This window comes from Propithecus coquereli, unplaced genomic scaffold (assembly GCF_000956105.1).
Source record: "Propithecus coquereli isolate 6110/MARCELLA unplaced genomic scaffold, Pcoq_1.0 Scaffold9, whole genome shotgun sequence".
NCBI lineage: Eukaryota > Metazoa > Chordata > Mammalia > Primates > Indriidae > Propithecus > Propithecus coquereli.
Genome location: NW_012155284.1, coordinates 7,552,338 through 7,573,298, shown reverse-complemented (window position 1 = coordinate 7,573,298; position 20,961 = coordinate 7,552,338). Strand labels below are relative to the sequence as shown.

Below are 20,961 nucleotides of genomic sequence, written 5' to 3'. Positions count from 1 at the left end.
GTTTCTAGGTATACATGATACATAGTATACCTAGAGACAGTAAGACAGTAGAGATAGTAGCTATGATTTACTGTGTAAACCAACTACCCATATTTCTAATTATCTACTCCAGCCTGAGACCAAGCCTATCCATATTTGGCATTCATTACCTATTTGTGAAATGAACAAATTGTATCTATTTTTTTAAAGCTTGCAAAGTAAAACACTATAATCTTTCCTAAAATGTTCAAAAATATTATTGGAAACAAGTGAAGGTCATCAAAGAATCATTTAGATGTATAGAACATCAAGGAACTATTACTTAAGTTGGAAGAGAAAATCAGGTAGAAATCCAAGCCCTTCAAATCTAACAAACTGTGTACTCTTCCAGGAATAGCTAGAAATGGAAAGCGACACAGAAGCCACATAGTTTGAAATAGGACTATTAAAATTTCTGTTCTCAATATATTCAATTATTTTCACATTTCAGAGTTTTATTCATAAAATCATACAGATGATATCAATAAAACATTGTCAGGGAATCTTCCATACGAATTGAAGGAAAAATAAAGAGTTTCAGACCACCAAGACTTTACGCAAAGATAGACAGCTGATACCCATCTGTAATTCATTTGATATTCAATTATCATTAGATTCACAGAAGAGAGTAAGTATTAAGGGATTCTGCCTGCAGTGGATGTCTTTGCATTCCTCCCCGAATTCTGTAAAGCAGTAATTAGGGGTAATCCATTTTAGGATTATCCAAGGGCATATAACGTCCATCCCACTTTCATGTGTGGGTCTAAAGAGAAAATATGACTCAAGGTGGGCATGCAATACTGTTTTCTAGATCATTTTTGATATTAAAGGGGAAGAACTTAGAATAAATATATTTTCCGTGGAAATAAATACCTAATGCTAGACTGAAATGAATAATAAATTGTATTTTTATAAAAGTTTCTAAATTACTTTCAGGGATTAAATCTTACTTCATCAAGAAAAAAGTAGTTGTATGACCTTTCCATAAATGGAAAAATAAATCCACTAATGGTTTTAAAAACATCGCTAAATGGTATATCCATACAATGGAATACTGCATAGCACTAAGAATTGATGACTAGAGCTCTATGAATCCACATGGATGAATCTCACAAACATAAAGACTGAGTAAAGCAAGGAAAATGCAGAAGAATTCATACAGTACAATTTATATAGTTTTTAAATACGAAAAAAAATATATCCTTTGAGGATACATACATATGTATTAAAAGTCTAAAAAATGTATGGGAAAAATAAATGCCAAAATGGGGATGGTCCTTATCCCAGGGAAGGAAGGAAGTCGAACTTGTAGGAGTACATAGGATACTTCAACTGTACTGGTAACAATCCATTTGTCATGCATGGTACATGAGTATTTATTACCTTATTCTTTATGCCTTTTTGTATGTTTGAAACTTTTTTGGTCATTGTTAATTTAAAAAGCTACCACAGACAAATAACCCGAAGAATAAATGGTCAAAAGATCTGAATAGACGTTTCTCCAAAGAAGACATACAAATGGCCAATAGCACATGAAAAGATACTGAACATCAAATGCAAATCAAAACTATGCTGAGATGCCACTTCACATCCACTAGGATGGCTACAATAAAAATACAGATAACAAATGCTGGCAAAGATATGAAGAAACTGCAACCCTCATATGTTGTTTATGGGAATATAAAATGGTATAATCACTTTGGAACAAAATGTAATATATCCATACAATAGAATATTATTCAGTCATAAAAAGAAATGCAGTACTAATTCATGCTATAAATATGTATGAACCTTGAAAACATTCTAAGTGAAAGAAGCCGGACACAAAAGGACACATGCTGTATGATTCTATTTACATGAAATGTTCAGAATGTATAAATCAATAGAGAAAATAGCTTAGTGGTTCCCAGGGGTTGGAGGAAGGACAGAATGGGGAATAATGGTGACTGCTAATTGGTACAGGGTTTCTTTTTGGGGTGATGAGAATGGTCTGGAATTAGTGACTATGCTTGCACAACTGTGAGTATACTAAAAACCACTGAATTGCACACTTTAACAGGGTGAATTTTATGGTATGTAAATTACATCTAAATTTTTTCAAAAGCTACCACACCCCTAAAAAGCCATATACATTAGGTAAGGGCATATTTGCAAAATTAAGTCCTAAAGAGCCAAGGATTCCAAATTTACTTAATTTTTTTTTAATTTCAAAATTATTTTCATTTTTTTTAGAGACAGGGTCTCACTATATTGCCCAGGCTGGTCTCCAACTCCTGGCCTCAAGTGATTCTCCTGCCTGAGCATGAGCCACCATGTCTGGGTGAAATTTACTTAATTTTGATACATACACAATTACAATATTGTGGAGAAACAAGTCAGAAGTAACACTGAGACAAGCTTAACATTTTTTAACTTAGACCATTTACCTGTATACATGAGAGAAGACAGTGGATATCGCAAGCCCAGCGCATCTTCTGTAAAGGAATCAACAAAGTCTTCCAGCATATGAAGCCCAAAATCTTTACCTCGATATTTCTTTCTTAGAAACATTGTATCAAGAACTGGCAGTTGGTAACTTTGGGTAAGAAATGAGGTACATATGCTTCCTGCAGTAATAAGAACAGAAACGCAACATTTTCACATTCAGATATATATACATTCAGTGAACACAAGTTAACATCTTTCTAAAAATGTTTAGTTTTTTTCCTACATCAAGAAGAAATGTTAAAGAAATGTAAATTCGGTAACATAAAGTGTTTTCAAGCTGTTATTAGACGTCATAATGTATACACGTGATAAGGAAAAGAGCTATGTATCTTACGTTTGCTAACGGTATTATCTAATAAAGGCTAAATAAATAGCTCATTATCATTTTCTGAAAGTCAAATACTTGACTATATGTATTACATATACTATCACTGTAGACTTAGCAACTTTAAAACTCATCAACTATTAAAATTTCAAATTCAGAGTATTTGATGACTATATGGAGTTTAGAATACATGAAGTATTTAATTCTAACCTTAGTACCTAAACATTCATCTTTTCCCTTTACTTATTTCCTTATGAGTATCATTTTATTTTTATCTACTTTATGATGGTAAAGAAGTGAATTAGTTCTCCAAATTTTTAACGACTAATTGGAAACGTGTCTTAGAAATGGCTAAATCCACAAACGTGGATTTCATTCTAAATAAATCTTACATGTTTAAACGGCAAAAATAATTTTTAGTTACCTAAATCTCATTTTATTATACACAGCTATGCTGATTTGTCTTTTAAGAACCTTGCTGTATATTTGGGTTCTGACCATCCAAACAGATATATTAGCTCCTTTAATATGTCTTAAGATAATTTATAGGTTGAGGGCACATGTTGTGGTTTCCCCACTTTCTATTAATTTTAGAATTCATAGTTATCAGTCAATATTCTATCCCTTTCTGCCTCAAATAAAATAATCTATTATTCTTGGCAGATTATTCATATGATTTTGGATAATTCTAACAATGTAGTTCAAACAAGCAACAAAATGTAAGGAAACAAATGTCTCACAAATCGATTTACCAATCGTATTATTTAATTGGTTGATTAATATAACATCAAAGCAAAAATGAATGAGAACAGAAAGCACTATCTAGTTCCACTTCTCAATACAAAGTCGGAGATCTACGGTTGCTTATTATTGTACATGCTTTGGGTTCCTTACAAAGGAATACTAATTAATTGTATGAAGGAAATTTCCCATAAGTTGAATTTTTTTCTATTTTCACAGAAACATTCCTTCTAATAGAGAAAGGATAAATTCCAGCATCTAAGAGTACTGTTAAAATAGTCAATTTATGGAACAAGCAGCGTTCACAAAGTCTGAAGTTCTTCTTGAACTTCAGTTACTTGACATGTACATGTTCATTTCAAAAAAAAATCATACTGGTTCTCTTCCTTTGCCTTCACCTTACATACTTTTACTCCCCAGGGTTTGGCCCATATAAATGCAATTAAATAAAGGGAATAAAAACTTCCAGTGTTACCACAGATTCTCAAGATACATCAATAGCTGCAGACAGCAGCATAATTACATGGTAAAGCAAAAGTCACAACCTGCTACCCTAGGTCAAGTTTTCATGAAATTTATTAACTCAAATGAAATTAAATTTAGCACTGCACATGATAGATTAAATGTTTACATTTCTCACAGTTCTATCTTTGGTCTTCTTCTCTTTCTAAATCCCCTCTCTGGGTAATTTTATCCACCCCCAAGACTTCTGCGATTTATTCAAATGCTGATTACCACTAATGTCTATCTTTAACCTCTGTAATGCATGGCACTTACTTCAAGATCAAGAATAGAAAAGCTCATATAAGTGTAAACAAAACAAAAGCTACATGATCATCTCAATAATCAGAGAAAAGCCAACACCTTTCCAGATAAAAATACTCAACTTCTCAACCTGATAAAGGGCATCTATAAGAAACCCACAGCTAATGTTATACTTATTGGTGAAAAAACGGATATTTTCCCCTAAGATCAGGAACAAGGCAAGGATGTTCCCTCTCACCACTTCTATTTGACATTGTACTGGATGTTCTAGCCAGGGCAACTAGGTAAGAAAAAGAAAAGACATTCAGGTGGGGGGGCAAGAAACAAAACTATCTCTATTTACAAGTGACATGATCTTACACATAGAAAATCTTAAGGAATCCACTAAAAGGCTATTAAAATTAATGAAGAAGTTCAGCAAGGATGCAGGATACGAGATGAATATAGAAAAATCAACTGCATTTCTATGCATCAGCAATGAACCAAAATGAAATTAAGAGAACAATTCCATTTACAATAGCATCAAAAATTAATAAAATGCTTAATAAATTTGACAAAAGAAATGCAAAACTGGTACACTGAAAACTACATTGTTAAAAGAAATTAGAGAACATGAAACAGGCAGACATATCTCATGGATCTGAAGATTTAATATTCTTAAGATGTTGATATGCCCCAAAATGACCTATAGATTCAAAATCCTAGATGGATTTTTTGGTAGAAATTGACAAGCTGATCCTAAAAATCATATGGAAATGAAAAGGACCCCAAATAGCCAAAACAATCTTGACAAAGAATAAAGTTAAAGAACTCACACTTCTCAATTTCAAAACTTACTACGAAGCTACAGTAATCAAGACAGTGTGTTACTGGCATGAGAACAGATATAGAGATCAATGGAATAAAGGATCCAGAAACAAACCCTCGTGTTTATGGTCAATTGATTTCCAACATGAGTGCCAAGACAATTCCGTGGGGAAAAACTACAGGAAAGAACTATCTTTTCAATGAATGGTGCTAGAACAACTGGACATCCACATATGTAAAATAATAATGTTTGGGACCCTTCTTTGCACCATAAACAAATCTTAACTGGATCACAAACCTAAATATAAGAGCTAAAATTATAAAACTCCTAGAAGAAAACATAAGCGTAAACCTTTGTCATCTTGGGTTAGGCAAAGCCTTCTTAGACACAACACCAAAAGCGCAAGTGACAAAAGAAAATGTAGATAAATTAGACCTTATCAAAATTAAAAACTTCTGTGCCTCAAAGGACACCACAAGAAAGTGGAAAGACAACCCACAAAATGGGTGAAAATACTTCCAAATTATATATCTGACAAGGGAAGTGTATCCAAAATAATACAAACAACTCTTACAACTCAAAAAGAAAAAAAGACAACCCGGACTAAAAGTAGATTAGTGGTTTCCAGGCATTGTGGGGTAAGAGAAATGGGAAGTGACCGTGAACGAGTACAGGGATTCTGAGATGATGAAAATGTTCGGGAGGCCGGGCACAACGGCTCACTCCTGTAATCCTAGCATTCTGGGAGGCCGATGTGGGAAGATCACTTAAGGTCAGGAGTTCGAGACCAGCCTGAGCAAGAGCAAGACCCCGTCTCTACTAAAAATAGAAAAGTTAGCCAGGCATGGTAGTACAAGCCTGTAGTCCCAGCTACTTGGGAGGCTGAGGCAGGAGGATCACTTGAGCCCAGGAGTTTGAGGTTGCTGTGAGCTGGGCTGACACCACGGCACTCTAGCCTGGGCAAGAGAATGAGACTCTGTCTCAAAAAATTAAAAAGAAAAAAAATAAATAAAACAAAACAGCAATTTACACATGTGACTCCAATAAACCATTTGTAATCAGATTTTGCATAGACGGCCTCCAAACCTACTCCTCCTAGTTTACCAATGTTTCAGTAAATTTCACCACTCAGTTACTCAGAGCACTCATCCTTGACTCTTCCTTCATAGCCCTTGTAGAATCCATCAGACATCCTGCAGCAAATAGCCTCACAACTTCTCTCAAACATGATCACTTCTCACCACCTCTACGCCATCCCCCTGTCCAAGCCACCAGCACCTCTCACAAGGCTGCTATATCAGCCGTTTAACTAGCTTAACTCAACCTTGCCATCTCTCCAGCACCCCTGTACTCAGTTTTCCACACAGCAGTCAGTCGCCTTTTTAAAAGGCGAATCAGATGTTACTCCCATCCTCAAAATCTTTCAAAGGTTTCCTATCACCTGCAGAATAAACTTCAAACTCTTTCTTTGGCCTACAAGACCTTTCAAGATAAACCCTCTGCCTCTCCAAACCCACATCACTTGCTCCAGGATAGCCACACCATTTCTGAAACATGCCAAACTTCCTTCTCACTCAGGGCTTCTGCGTTTTCAATTCTTTGCCTAAAAATCTGTTTTACTGAAATTTCATGTATCTCATTATTCCATCACCTTTTTCAGAGATGCTTCTTCTAACCAGTCTATTTAAAATAATACCCCTACTGGGCGGGTGCAGTGACTCAGGCTTGTAATCCCAGCACGTTGGGAGGCCAAGGCAGGAAGATTGCTTGAGACCAGGAATTCCCCACCAGCCTAGGCAACATACCGAGACCCTGTCTCTACAAAATTTGAAAACTTAGCAGAGCATGGTGGTGTGCGCCTGTGGTCCCAGGTACTTGGAAGGCTGAGGCAGGAGGATTACTTGATGCCACGGCACTCTAGCCCAGGCAACAGAGCAAGACTTTGTCTCAAAAAAATAAAAAGTAGAAAAATAATACCTCGCCCCCCACTCTCTATTCTTTTAATTTAGTTTTCTTCAAAGCACCTGATAGCATATCATCTACTTGTCTATTCATTGCTTTCTCTTCCTCTAAAATGTAAGTTCCAAGACACAGCTTACAAAATTTTTACTATTAATACTACCACTCAATTTTTCCCACTTGCTCTTTCTCCTACTCCCCCCTTTCCCTTTTTCCTCCCCCTCCCTATCTACGTGGCACGTAAAAACAACTTTTGAATAAATGAATATATTGAAATGATATCATTCAGGATCTATGCATCAAATTCAAGAACAGATTCTCTGCCACAACTGAGTGGCTTCCCCTTCTCATGGAATTATCATTTCTTCCTCGTCCACCCAGGAATATGTCTTCCCTCCCCTCCAAAAAACCTGGATTAACACCTCATGAAGCCATCAGCGTATGACTGTCGCCAGTCATAGAAGATAGGCATAAAGTGAATTCCAAATAAACAGTGTGATTATCTTTAGATAAGAGACCAGTCTTATACCACTAGGGAATATATTCTCATGATAGTCTTCACACTTTATAAATCAGTTAAGGTAATGCTAACTGTCAGAACAAACCAAACCTGGAAAGCTTAACATAAAAAGTTTCTTTTTTGCTCAAGTAAGTCTCACATAGGTGTTCCTGAGGAGTGGGTGGTTTTCTGCCTCACAATCATCCAGGAACTATTTCAGTTACCTATTCCTGCCTAACATACCAGCCCAAAACATGCTGGCTTAAAGCAAAAATTTATTCACTATTTATCCCCACTCTCATACGGCATCGGCGGGGGCACTCGGTACTGGCTGCTGACAGAAAGCACAGCTGGGCTTGGCATCAGAGCCTCCATCCTCTTCCACAGAGCCACTGGGGCCTCCTCGCCCCATTGTGGTCTTAAGAGTAGGATTTCTTACCTGGTGACTAGCTTCTAAGAGTGCCACAGCAGCAACCTTCTTAAGGTTTAGCACACTGTCCTGAGTCCTGCATTCTCCCAGTTAAAGCAAGTTACAGGACCAGCCCAGACTCAAGCAGCCTACACAGGAAACACTGTAAAGCATGGTTCATTGGGGCCACAAAGCAACAGACTACCACAAAAATGCAGCTTCCTGCTACCTGTGGTGTCCTTACGTCCTCAAAGTCCTGCCACAGAGCAGACAGATGAGAAAAATGAATGCATCCTAATCACCCTGACTGGAAGTCACACACCTCATTTCTTTCATTACTTTGGGGAAGAACTAGTCACACAGCTCCCTAAAGTTGTGACGGTGACTGGAAGATATAATCCCTGCCTGAGCAGCCGCTAGCCAATGATCAGAATAAAGAAAAGGAAGCACAAACATGTGGTGGGCAGGTTGCAGCCTCAGCTAACTTTCCTCTTTCTCTTACCTCCCAGCAGGTTAACATTTCCTTTTTAACTTTCAGGAAATCAATGGTCACATCTCAGGAATGAGTACCTTTTGCCGCATCCTCCCTCCAGTTATGTTTGGTTACCTCAGGCTGCTTTCAGTAACACAACCTCACACTAACATTCACACACACAGATACTTTATACAACAGTTCTGACTGATCCCGTCCACACTATAAATTACCTTGGCTTCTGAGGCCCACACAAATACCCACACCTCTCCCATGTGTTCCAACTTACATTTCTAACTATGTATCTCTGCTTATATGTTCCCCAGGAACATGGACTTTCCATGTCAAAACTGAACTAAAGTATTATCAAATCTACTCTTCCTTTTGTATTCTCAATCTTAGTTAACAGCCCCCCACCAATACCTAAGCACCCAAGTCAAAACCACCCAGATTCATCCCCTCCCTCCCTTCCTCCACACAGACAATGGAGTCACCACACTCCGTCTGCCCAAAAAATCTCCCTCACATCTGTTTCTTTCTACATTCCTACTACCAGTTTCCTAGTTTTCGTCCTTCTTTCACCTGAACTACTAAAACAGCTCTTTTAATTGACTTCCTGACTTTAAAATACAAATTTTTAACTGCTGCAAAAATTATTAACATGTCTTTAAAGTATTTAATCATGTTATCCCTACATAAAATACTTTGATAGCTTCCTGGCCAATAAAATACCAGACTTCTTAGTAGGGCATTTAAGAACCCGCACAACAGAACCTCCATCTTCACATCTCCTACTTGTCAGTCCCATCACCTCATCCAGGCTGTAGTCCTAAATACCATCTGAACTTTCATGACTCTGTGCCTTCTTTCATATATTTATATTCCATTCAGATGTTTACTAAGAATGTTCTTTCCCTTCCCCCTTCTCTGACAACCTACTTACCCTTCAAAGCCACTTTTAAATGTCACTTTCTCAGGCCGAGCTCACGCCTGTAATCCTAGCACTCTGGGAGGCCAAGGCGGGCGGATCGCTCAAGGTCAGGAGTTCGAGACCGGCCTGAGCAAGAGCGAGACCCCGTCTCTACTAAAATTAGAAAGAAATTAATCGGACAACTAAAAATATATAGAAAAAATTAGCCGGGCATGGTGGCGCATGCCTGTAGTCCCAGCTACTCGGGAGGCTGAGGCAGAAGGATCGCTTGAGCTCAGGAGTTTGAGGTTGCTGTCAGCTAGGCTGACGCCACGGCACTCACTCTAGCCCGGGCAACAGAATGAGACTCTGTTTCAAAATAAATAAATAAATAAATAGATAAATAAATGTCACTTTCTCAGTGACACCTTCCCCCAGGCAAAATTAACTGCTCACTCTTCAACAACTATTACTGTTGATACCTCAAATGCATTACTCATCAAACTGAATTATGATTAGATATTTACCAACTCTAGTTTTGTCTCATCTGCTAGATTTTCAGTGCTTTGAGGGTGAATCCATGATCTTGTTTCTCTACTGAGTGATCCCTATCTCCCCAATAACGGAATCCTTATGTGCTTTTTTAGATAGCTAGAACTTCACCTGAACAAACTAGCCATCTCATTTCCCAATCACACATTTCAGGTAGCCAGACTAGTATGGGATTCTCACATGCCTTTGCTCATTTCCATAAGAAAAGGATTACAGACTCAAGTCCCTAAAATAGAATCTCGATCCTCCAGCACAAACTTCAGCTGTGTTTTGCCTTTAGCTATACCGTCATTATCATTTTATACCAGTGTTTGTTACTCCTTAAAATAATCTTATTAATAAAAGAGTCAGAAATCTAAATTTTATCCAAGAGGAATCAAGTGATCTATCAAAAAAAAAAGTAGGGAAGATCATGGATATAGCTCCCAGTAAAAGGTCTGAAAGTCATAAGGAAAGCTGACTAGCAAATAAGGAGAAGAAAAATTGCTTCCATTATAGATTATTCCAAACACAGATTTAAAAATTCAAAATACATCCCCTAGTATTGATCATCAATCTCTTCAGTAGTGAATTAAACTGATTTACAGAAGTAGATTAAGCTTCCCCAAAATACGGGTCCTTCAAATTGGATGAAGGCAATTCACAGTTGAAGCCAAACAATTATGGGTATTTCCAAAATAGCAGCAGTGCCCTCAATTTTGTTTTTTCTCTCAGCTTGTCTATACCAAAATGTGGTATCTCATTTATACAAACTTGCATCTTTATTCTTTACATATTTCTTGACATAAGCCAAAAGATGTAAAACTGCCACTGAATTAACCAGTGGTGTTTTGTCTTCTATTGTTTTTAATAACTGCAGTACACTTTTTCATTAGTTTTCTCATTAGCACAGCCCTTTTAACAGATGGCCCTGATCATTACAGACCCAGTGAAAATTTATAAAGTTCAGCTAATTTTGTGGTAGACACTGACTAGACTCTGGACAAGTTTCCATTTTTTAAATGTTTTCTTTTTTATTTTAATCAAAGTTATACATATACATTGTTTAGAATATAATAGTTGTAGAACACTTGAGGGGAAAAAAGCAATTCTGTGATCACCTTCCTGATCCACACACAACACTCTTGCTACACCCTATAAGCAAACACTTTGAATTCACTTAACTCATCTTTTTGGTACTTACTACCACATCTCTAAATAACATACTACTTGATTTTTCCATGTCAGGCATAATCAACTGACTTCCCAGTATGGAAGGTGAGAATTTAGCAATTACTTAGTCACACACCCCAATCCCAACTCCATTACAAACACATTTCCAATACACCACACCCCAATAACCCCAAAATAGTAATCTGTAATTTTTTGATTAGATCAATTTTCAGTTTTACATTATGACTATATAAATGCTTTGGACAACTGAGCCACATAGCATACCATGATTGTTTCTTCTTTCCTACACTGCTTTTTGATTTACCTTAATACTAATTATTATTTATCTCTAACGTACCGCCCCAAAGTCTCCCATAACTGTGTAAATCTTGTCTTGATAAGTTCAAACACATCAACTTTTCTCTCAATTTCATCTTCTTGAATCAACATCCCAGAGCTTTCTGATCTGCTCCAATCTAGATGAGTCAATCTCTAGAAAAATGTTGTTCAAAATAACTTTCTGCAATGGAAATGTTCTGTCTACTCTGTCTAATGCAGTAGCCACTAGCCACACATAGCTATTAAGCACTTAAAATGCAGCTAGTATGAATGAGAGAATAAATTTTTAAATTGTATTAATTTTAATTTAAATAGCCACATACAGCTAGTAGTTACCACAAGACACAGCAGTTCCGTAACTCTGATATATAGCTGTAATTTCAGATCTCCTTTCTCTCCTTAGGTTACTGATCCCTTATTTTTCTTTCTTGATTTACTTTCTTATTTTAATGGAGCACAAACTCTACTTGCTTCCTGGAAAAGGATACATCAGAAGTAAATTGTTTTGAGATTGACCATCTAGAAATTTCCTTCATTCTCACATTTCATTGGTAACTTCACCAGGCATAGAATACATTGGAAATCATTTTCCCTTAGTATCTTATAGGCATTGTTCCACTTCTATTGTTCAGTGTAGCTGCTGAAAACTCTAATTTCCTGATCTATTATCTAAATCACTCCATCATGATTTCACAACCTCCAAAATTTCACAATAGTCTATCTTGGTATGAGCCTATTTTAATTCATTGTGGTAGATGTTCAAGGGGCCCTTTTAATCTGGAAACACATATTCTAATAGTTCTGAGAAATTTTCCTGAATTATTTCACTGGTTATCTCCTCCCCTCCAATTTCTATTCTCTTCTTCTGAAACATCATTTAGATGGTTCTTTTACTTTTATCTTTTCTTTCCCATATTCCATCATTTAAGGTTTTTTGTTTTTGCTCTCCTTTCTGATCAATTTCCTCAACTTTATCTTCCTTCTATTGAATTTTTGATTTCTAAGATCTCTATGAACATTCTTCTAAGATATCTTGTTCTCATTTCATAAATGCAATGACTACTCTAAACTTTCCAAAAATACTAAGGGCCATGTTTTTTCCATTGTCTTCTCCTCCAAATCTCTTCTATTCTTCGTTGTTTTGACCTCCATCTTTCTTATCGGTGATTTTCCTTAACTATGACCAACTATGACCATCTGTTCATAGTTAAGAATGAGACATTAGAAAGCCAGTTGGAAGCTCTGTGTGCATAATGGGGCTTGCTGACAATGAGCTTCACAGCAGGATGATCTAGCTAGGGCCTTTCCCAGGGTAACCATTTATATTGCTATTTTTAGATTTTCTTTTTCCTCTTGGCCTAGTCAAATTCCTCAAAGAAAACATTTTTGCTCATGTAACTATTAAAATAATTTTGAAATGCCATGTATTCACACGTCTTTGGTGACATCTAAAATTTTCATCTAAATTTCAATAATTACAAAGGATGTAATTTCTGGCATATTGCCAATGTTGATTTTTAAAAAACTAGTTTAAAAATAATTTTAGACTTACAGAAAAGTCACAAAAATATTGCCCTTTACTATAATGTTAACATCTCCCACAGCCAAAGTATTACTATTAAAATCAGAAAATTAACAGATACTATTAGATAAACTACAGACTACTCAAATTTCACCACCTTTCCACCAATGCCCTTGTCTGTTTCAGAATCCAATCCAGGATTTCACTGTATTTAGATTAATGTCTCCTTAAACTCTGGTCTTTGATTTTTTTTTTTTTTTAAGGGACAGGGTCTCCAGGCTGGACTGCAGTGCAGTGGCACGATTATAGCTCACTGCAACCTCAAACTCCTGGGCTCAAGCAATCCTCCCACCTCAGCCTTCCCAGTAGCTAGGACGACAGGCGCTCACCACCATGCCCGGCTAATGTTTTTATTTTTTTGTAGATACGGGGTCTATTTTGCCCAGGCTGGTCTCAAACTCCTGGCCTCAAGTGATCCTCCTGCCTCAGCCTCCCAAAGTGCTGGGATTATAGGCATGAGCTACCCTGCCCAGCCCATGATGTTGATATGTCTTTTTGTTTTTCTTTCTTTCTTTCTTTTATTTTTTTTGGAGACAAGGTCTCACTCTATTACCTGGCCTAGAGTGCAGTGGTGTCACCTTAGCTCACTGCAACTTCAAACTCGTAGACTCAAGCAATCCTCCTGCCTCAGACTCCCGAGTAGCTGGGACTACAAGTGTATATCACCAAACTCAGCTAAGATATGTTTTATTTCTGGTGATGTTAACCATGATCTATTGGTTAACCTGGTATCTGCCAAGTTTCTCTATGTAAGTTTATTATTTTTCCTTTTGCAATTAATTAACAACATTGACTTAAAGAAAAATAAAATGATTAAATCATTCTTTTAAATGTATTGGGTAGACTCTATCATAAAAATTACAATCAATGTGATAACTGCCACAAATCACTAAACAAACTATTCCTTAACTACTGAACAAGCTCCCTAAAACGACCCTCTAAAAGAAAACCATAAAACTTGTAATGGATCTAAACAGGGAAAGGAAAAGTCATTATCCCTCAAAACTGTCTAAGTACAGTCTTCTAGGCATCTGGAGAAGATATGAAGTCACAGAGTAAATATATAGTGTAGCTTCCTAGAGTATAAACTTTGCCAATATTTTGCAGTGGAATGTTTTTAAAAATCCTCTAGTGTTCAGTAGCACAATAGAGAAACTACAGTTAACAATTTATTGTATATTCAAAACAACTAGAGGAATGGAATTGAAATGTTCCCAATACAAAGAAATAATAAATGCTGGAGGTGATGGATGTACCAATTACTCTGATTTGATCATTACACATTGTATGCTTGTAACAAAATGTCACAGGTATTCCATAAATATGTACAACTACTATATATTCATAAAAATAATGAAAGGACAATTAAGATAAAAGCTTAAGTTAGTCTCCAAGTATTTTTTTCAACAATCACTACTTGATTTGAGAACTTGCTTTGAAATGTAGACAATATAAAGTTTTGTTGCTCTTCACCTGGAAACAATTTTTTCTTAAGGTGAGGGAGGTGTGTCTTCTTAACAGGATATTCTAACAGGTAAAATTCTGAAACTTAGAAGATGTTAACTAATATATTTATCTCTAAAAAAGAAGTATTGTCAGACATCTTTCCTTGGTAAACCACTACTCGAGAGCAGTCTGCTTCTTGTTTAAAAAACAAAAGAGGTACTTTGGGAGGCCAGACTAGCAGGATCACTTGAGGCCAGTAGTTTGAGACCACCCTGGGCAACCAAGCAAAATCCCATCTCTATTAGCTGGGTGTGGTGGTGCATGCCTGTAGTCCCAGCTACTCAGGAGGCTGAGGCAGGAGGATTGCTTGAGCCCGGGAGTTCAAGGTTACAACAGTGAGCTATCATCATGCCATTGTACTCCAGCAGCTCAAAGCAACAGAGACCCTGTCTCTAAAACAAACAAACAAAAAGAAATATTATAATTATATTCTATTTGTGAGCCCCACAACTCACTGAAAACAAGATGACTATAATATATTCCTGTGATATATTTACAGTCTACTAATGAAAGATTAAAGATTGAAATCCTCACAATAATGAAGAGCTGGTTGAATAATTCTGCACAAAAGAGAAGGAAAATCATTAACTTCCTGTCTACCAAAACAGTATGGAGATTCCATATTTTTAAATTCTTACAATAAAGGAATTAAGGGAATAAATTGTATGCTAGGTACAGTCTCCAAATGTTTGCAAAAGCAAAGGTAAAGAACTCAAAAACCCACCACAAGCAATTATTTTTTCTTATAGTCTAGTTTCCATTTTTATGTATTCATTTTCCTGTTTCCTTCATGTGTTGCAACCAACATTTAAAGGAGAGATGCAATGCTTTCCCTTCTGAATCCTAAGAAAAATGGTGTCAATAAGGATGTAGATTTTTCTAACTTAAGAAATGCTCTCTGTTCTCAGAAACTACTTTAACTCTACTTTTTTTCTTTATTTCAATAGATTTAGGGGGTAGAAGTGGTTTTTTGTTACATGGATGAATTGTATAGTGGAGAAGTCAGGGCTTTTAATGTACCTGTCACCCAAATAGTATACACTGTACCGCACAGGTAATATTAGATCCCTCACTCTCCTCCCACCCTTCCCGCTTCCAAGTCTCCAAAGTCCATTATACCACTCTTGTGACCATGGTGATTCTGTGTGACCATGTATACCCATAGTTTAGCTCTCACTTATAAACAAGAACATGCAGTATTTGTTTTCCCGTTCCTGAGATACTTCACTTAGGATAACGGCTTTCAGTTCCATTCAAGTTGCTGCGAAAGACATTATTTCATTCTTTCTTATGGCTGAGTAGTACTTCATGGTATATGTATACTACATATTCTTTATCCACCCATCAGGTGATGGACACTTAATTCCATATCTTTGCAATTGTGAATTTCGCTGCAATAAATGTACAAGTACATGTGTCTTTTTGATACAATGATTTCTTTTGCTTTGGGTAGACACCCAGTAGTGGGATTGCTGGATCAAATGATAGGTCTACTTTTAGTCCTGTAAGGAATCTATCTCCACACTGTTTTCCATAGAGGCTGTACTAATTTACATTCCCAACAGTCCATAAACATTCCCTTTTCACTGCATTCATGCCAACATCAATTGTTTTTTGACTTTTTAATAACAGTCATTCTAACAGGTGTAAGGAGGTATCTCACTGTGGTTTCAAATTTGCATTTCCCTGATGATTAATGATGTTGAGCATGTTTTCATGTTTGTTGGCCATTTGTATATCTTCCTTTGAAAAATATCTGTTCATGTCTCTTGTCTACTTTTTAATGAGGTTATTTGTTTTTTCTTGCTGATTTGAATTCTTTGTATATTCTGGATATTAGTCCTTTGTCGGATGTATAGTTTGCAAATATTTTCTCCCATTCTGTAGGTTGTCTGTTTGCTCTGTAGATTATTTCTTCTGCTGTGCAGAACCTTTTTAATTTAATTAAGTCCCATTTATTTATCTTTGTGTTGTATTTGCTTTTGGGGTCTTACTCATAAATTCTTTGCCTAGGCCAACGTCCAGTGAGTTTTTCCTAAGTTTTCTTCTAGAATGTTTATGGTATCAGGTCTTACATTTAAGTCTTCAATCCACTTGAGTTTATTTTTGTGTATGGTGAGAGATGGGGATCCAGTTTCATTCTTCTGCATGTGGCTCTACAATTTTTCCAGCACCATTTATTGGATAGGGTGTCCTTTCCCCAGGGAATGTTTTCATCTATTTTGTCAAAGATCAGTTGATTATAGGTGTATGATTTTATTTCTGGGTTCTCTATTCTCTTCCACTGATCTACGTGTCTACTTTTATACCACTACTATGTTGTTTTGGTTACTGTCGCCTTGTACTATAATCTGAAGTCGGGTGATGTAATGTCTCCAGATTTGTTTGTTTTGCTTAGGATTGCTTTGTCTATTCAATCTCTTCTTTGATTTCATATGAAATTTAGGATTGTTCTTTCTTATTCTATGGAAAATGACATTGGTATTTACTTCTTTCTTATTAATCAACTCTTACTGGTTTGAGATAAGTCTAAATTAAATTCCTGGTTGCTTTGTAGGCACAACTTTTATTATAAATAGATGACTTTTAAAAATTTAGAATATTAACTTACAAAGCATACTACATACACATATAATTTGGAATTACATTAAGAAGTTGACTAAAAGAACAGATTGTGATAACAAATTTATAAACGAAAAAATCAAAAATGTTATAAAATATCTAGAAATAATTATACCATTCACTACACTGGCAATATATATGCTCTAAAATATTTTTATTGTTAAAATTATTTAATAAATGCCAGTTTTAAGAAAGATTCACAAGTTAATGTTGAAGAGACCCCTATCAGAATCTATTCTAAGACAGAATGTATAAACAGTGTTGGGTTTAACACTGATAATAAACACTTATCTATTTTCAGCTGGCTGAGGAAACTGGGTGGTAGGAGACACAACATATGCTTTCAATGAAAATTTCATAATCATATAAGAAGATAGTGGGATTCTATGGCACTGTAGCTTTTATAACACTGAAACTTTATTCAAATCAGTTTAAAAGGGCCAAACATAGAAGGGCCCTGAATGAGCTGGTCAATCATTGCTCCAATAATACTACAGCAGTCTTCTACCACAACCAAGGAAACTACATATTAAAATCTGTTGTTGTTATCTAGGAAGAAAGAGGAATTGGTCCATTTGGAATTATACAGGACATACTGTCAACCTTAAGAAATATGGAAAATTAAAATAAAGATCGTGTAGTAGTTTAATCCATAAGGCAGTAGCATTGTGCGTGTTGTACTACCAGGAATGAATATTGTATCAACTTGGTGATCTAATGGGTAATTAGGAAAAGTAAGTGGCACAATATCAGAAAAATTAAATAATTCCATTTACAAAGATAAAAATCCCTCTCACAAAATAACATGAGAAGAGAGAAAAATTAGCCCTTAAAGATGGGGATGTGTACAGTGTAACTTGACTTTAAGACTAGAGATCACTGTCAAACTAACTATAATATAGGAAAAGAGAAAAGTAACTCCCCAATGTTTAGCATGATGTGCTCAATGAACACCTTTTATTACTATTCATGATCTGTTGCTAGAACCCTAAAAAACTGACAAGTATAATGAAAAACAAACTTGACAACCAGAAGTGCCTGTTAACTATGGATTCTGTGAAGATGTGGTCTATAAAGTGATAACGACAACTACAGAAAGAAATACAACCTACATGGATTGTGAGGGAAGTGCCAACAGACATGGAAGATTATAAGAAATACATGAAAATAGCTATTATTAAGAAATATAATTAAATAATCCTAGCCTTAAAGATGTTATTCAATCATCTGTAAAATGGGACTAAGAAAGAAAAAGAAAAAAATACGTATTATTGAAAAAAAACTGCATATATCCCAGTTTGATACACACCAAGCACCCTTCACCATGACTATATACCAGCAGTCCCTAACCTTTTCGGCACCAGGGACTGGTTTCATGGAAGGCAATTTTTCCACAGACTGCGGTGGGAGTGGTGGGGGCGTGGTTTGGGGATGATTCAAGTGCATTACATTTATTGTACAGTCAAACCTCTCTGTTAACGATAATCTGTATTTGCAGCCGATCCCCATCACTAGCATCACCGCCTCAGCTCCACCTCAGATTATCAGGCATTAGATTCTCATAAGGAGCACGGAGCACACAACCTAGATCCCTCGCATGCGCAGTTTACAGTAGGGTTCGCGCTCCTGCTACTCCTGATCTGACAGGAGGCGGAGCTTATGTGGTGATATAAGCAATGGGAAGTGGCTGTAAATACAGATGAAGCTTCACTCACTCACCCACTGCTCACCTCCTGCTGTGCCACCTGGTTCCTAACAGGCCACGGACATGTACCAGTCCATGGCCTGGGGGTCGGGGAACACAGCTATATATTATGTATCTATTTTATTTCTTTTTAACAGGGAATCCAGACTTCGTACAGTCTGTACATAAGGAAGAACAGCAAGATAATATCCAAACTTGAAACTATAGATAACTTATGAGAATGAGTTTAATCTACTGAGAATAAAATATAAAGAATGAAGTAAGTTATATAAAGCATTTGACCCTAAATAATATACAAGTAAGTAGCTGAAGAGATTTGAACTTTAATAATTTTCCCTATTGAGAAATAATCCTCATTCCTATAATACACAGCATAATGTCTCAGGGTCGTGCACTGGGGCTTTGACAATAAAACACTATATGCATTTACTCTTTCCAAGCCTTCTCTTCACAGACCGGAGAAAATAATGCTTCCTTTACTATCTATCTTAGTCTTTTAACTTTAAGGTCTGAACTACATTTCTTTTAAATTCAACTTTCTCATGTAAAGCAAAGCGCTGAGACCATGGATATTCTCACTTCTAACTCCAGATTCAAAAAACTTCAAAGCCAAAAAAAAGTCTCAATGATCATCTTGGTCAAGCCTAACTCCCTTATTTTAAAGGAGAAAAGTGAAAACCAAGGAGATTGTTACACAACTTATAAGTTAGCAATACAATAACCAAACCCAAAATCTCTTTGATACTAATCAAATCTACATGTTCTATCTTGATTTTGTTTTAAAGATAATTTCTGGGTTATACAGTAGATTGAACAGTGGAGTTTTCAAACAATGAATAACCTGGCTGAATACATTGTTTCAATTATTTCATTAATAATTTCTTCAAGCTGAAAATCATCAGCAGTCTTGGGGTATGTAAATAAAAAGTAAATAATTAAGGTACAAGTTAAGTATCCCATATCCAAAATGCTTGAGACCAGAAGTGTTTTGGATTTCAAATTTTTTTTGAATTTTGAAATATTTGCATTATCCTTATTAGTTAAGCATCCCTAACCTGAAAATCCAAAATCTGAAATGCTTCAATGAGCATTACCTTGGAACATCATGTCAGCACTCAAAAAAGTTTCAAATTCTGGTGCATTTTGGATTTTGAATTTTCAGATTAGGCATACTCAACATATATATTTTCAAATCTATGATGCATCCTTTCACTTTTCTGGACTTGTGAGAGGTGTGGTACTTGTTAAATTATGAATCATTATGTTTTTCTTTGTTCCCCATCCCTCCCTAGAGGTTAATTTAAGCAAAGATTTGAATCATCATAACCAAAGATATTATGAGATGTGAACAGAAGATCTCAAGAATTATCCATTTCTGGAATGCAGTAACAATACCTTCAATCTCACTTTTATATTCTTTTTCAAAAACATTTGATAAAAGAATCAGTTACATTAAGCAAGCAATTACTGATTAAAGAAGTGAAAACTTATTTTACCAGCAAGATAAATCAGAAACCCCAAGGAACTATTTGCGGAAGCCCTCCTTCAACTATAAAATAAACATTACTTTATTTGAAAAAAAACTTTTTATTTCATTTCAAAGACCAATTTGAAACATCTGGTATTTTTGGAGAGTTTTTGAAAAGTATAAAAGATCATATAAATAACAAGGATAAAAAATGATACATAGGCCAATCATGATGGGTCATGCCTGTAATCCCAACACTTTGGGAGGCTGAGGCAGGAGGATTGCTTGAGGTTGTTAGAGGTTATGGTGAGCTATGACCATACCATGCACTCCAGCCTAGGGCGACAGAGTGAAACCCTGTCTCTAAAAAAACCTGAAAAAAAAGCCAAAAACAATAAATATACCTTAAAGGAATAAATTAGAGCTCATTACATTAAAATAACAGAATGGAAATTTAAAAAAAAACACAAAACACATATCTTTATAACAAAACTATCTGCCTATCCCAAAAATCAAATAAATAGACAATTGGTCTCACACAGTGATCTCTTTATTTCTGGCAAAAAAGAATTTATATAGTTTCTTGAATTTCACTGTACTGTAATAGAATTTGACCTCATAAACAAAGTTTCCTTTTATATA

At 35.9% G+C, this 20,961-nt stretch overlaps 1 protein-coding gene across 1 annotated transcript in view; it reads right to left on the bottom strand.

Annotated features, from left to right (window-relative positions):
* The window catches only part of FAM169A (family with sequence similarity 169, member A), a 52,610-nt gene that overhangs the window by 23,911 nt on the left and 7,738 nt on the right, over positions 1-20,961 (bottom strand). The window contains exon 5 of the mRNA XM_012664571.1: positions 2,445-2,624. Coding sequence (XP_012520025.1) covers positions 2,445-2,624 — 180 coding nt within the window. The remainder of the gene's footprint in view (positions 1-2,444; positions 2,625-20,961) is intronic.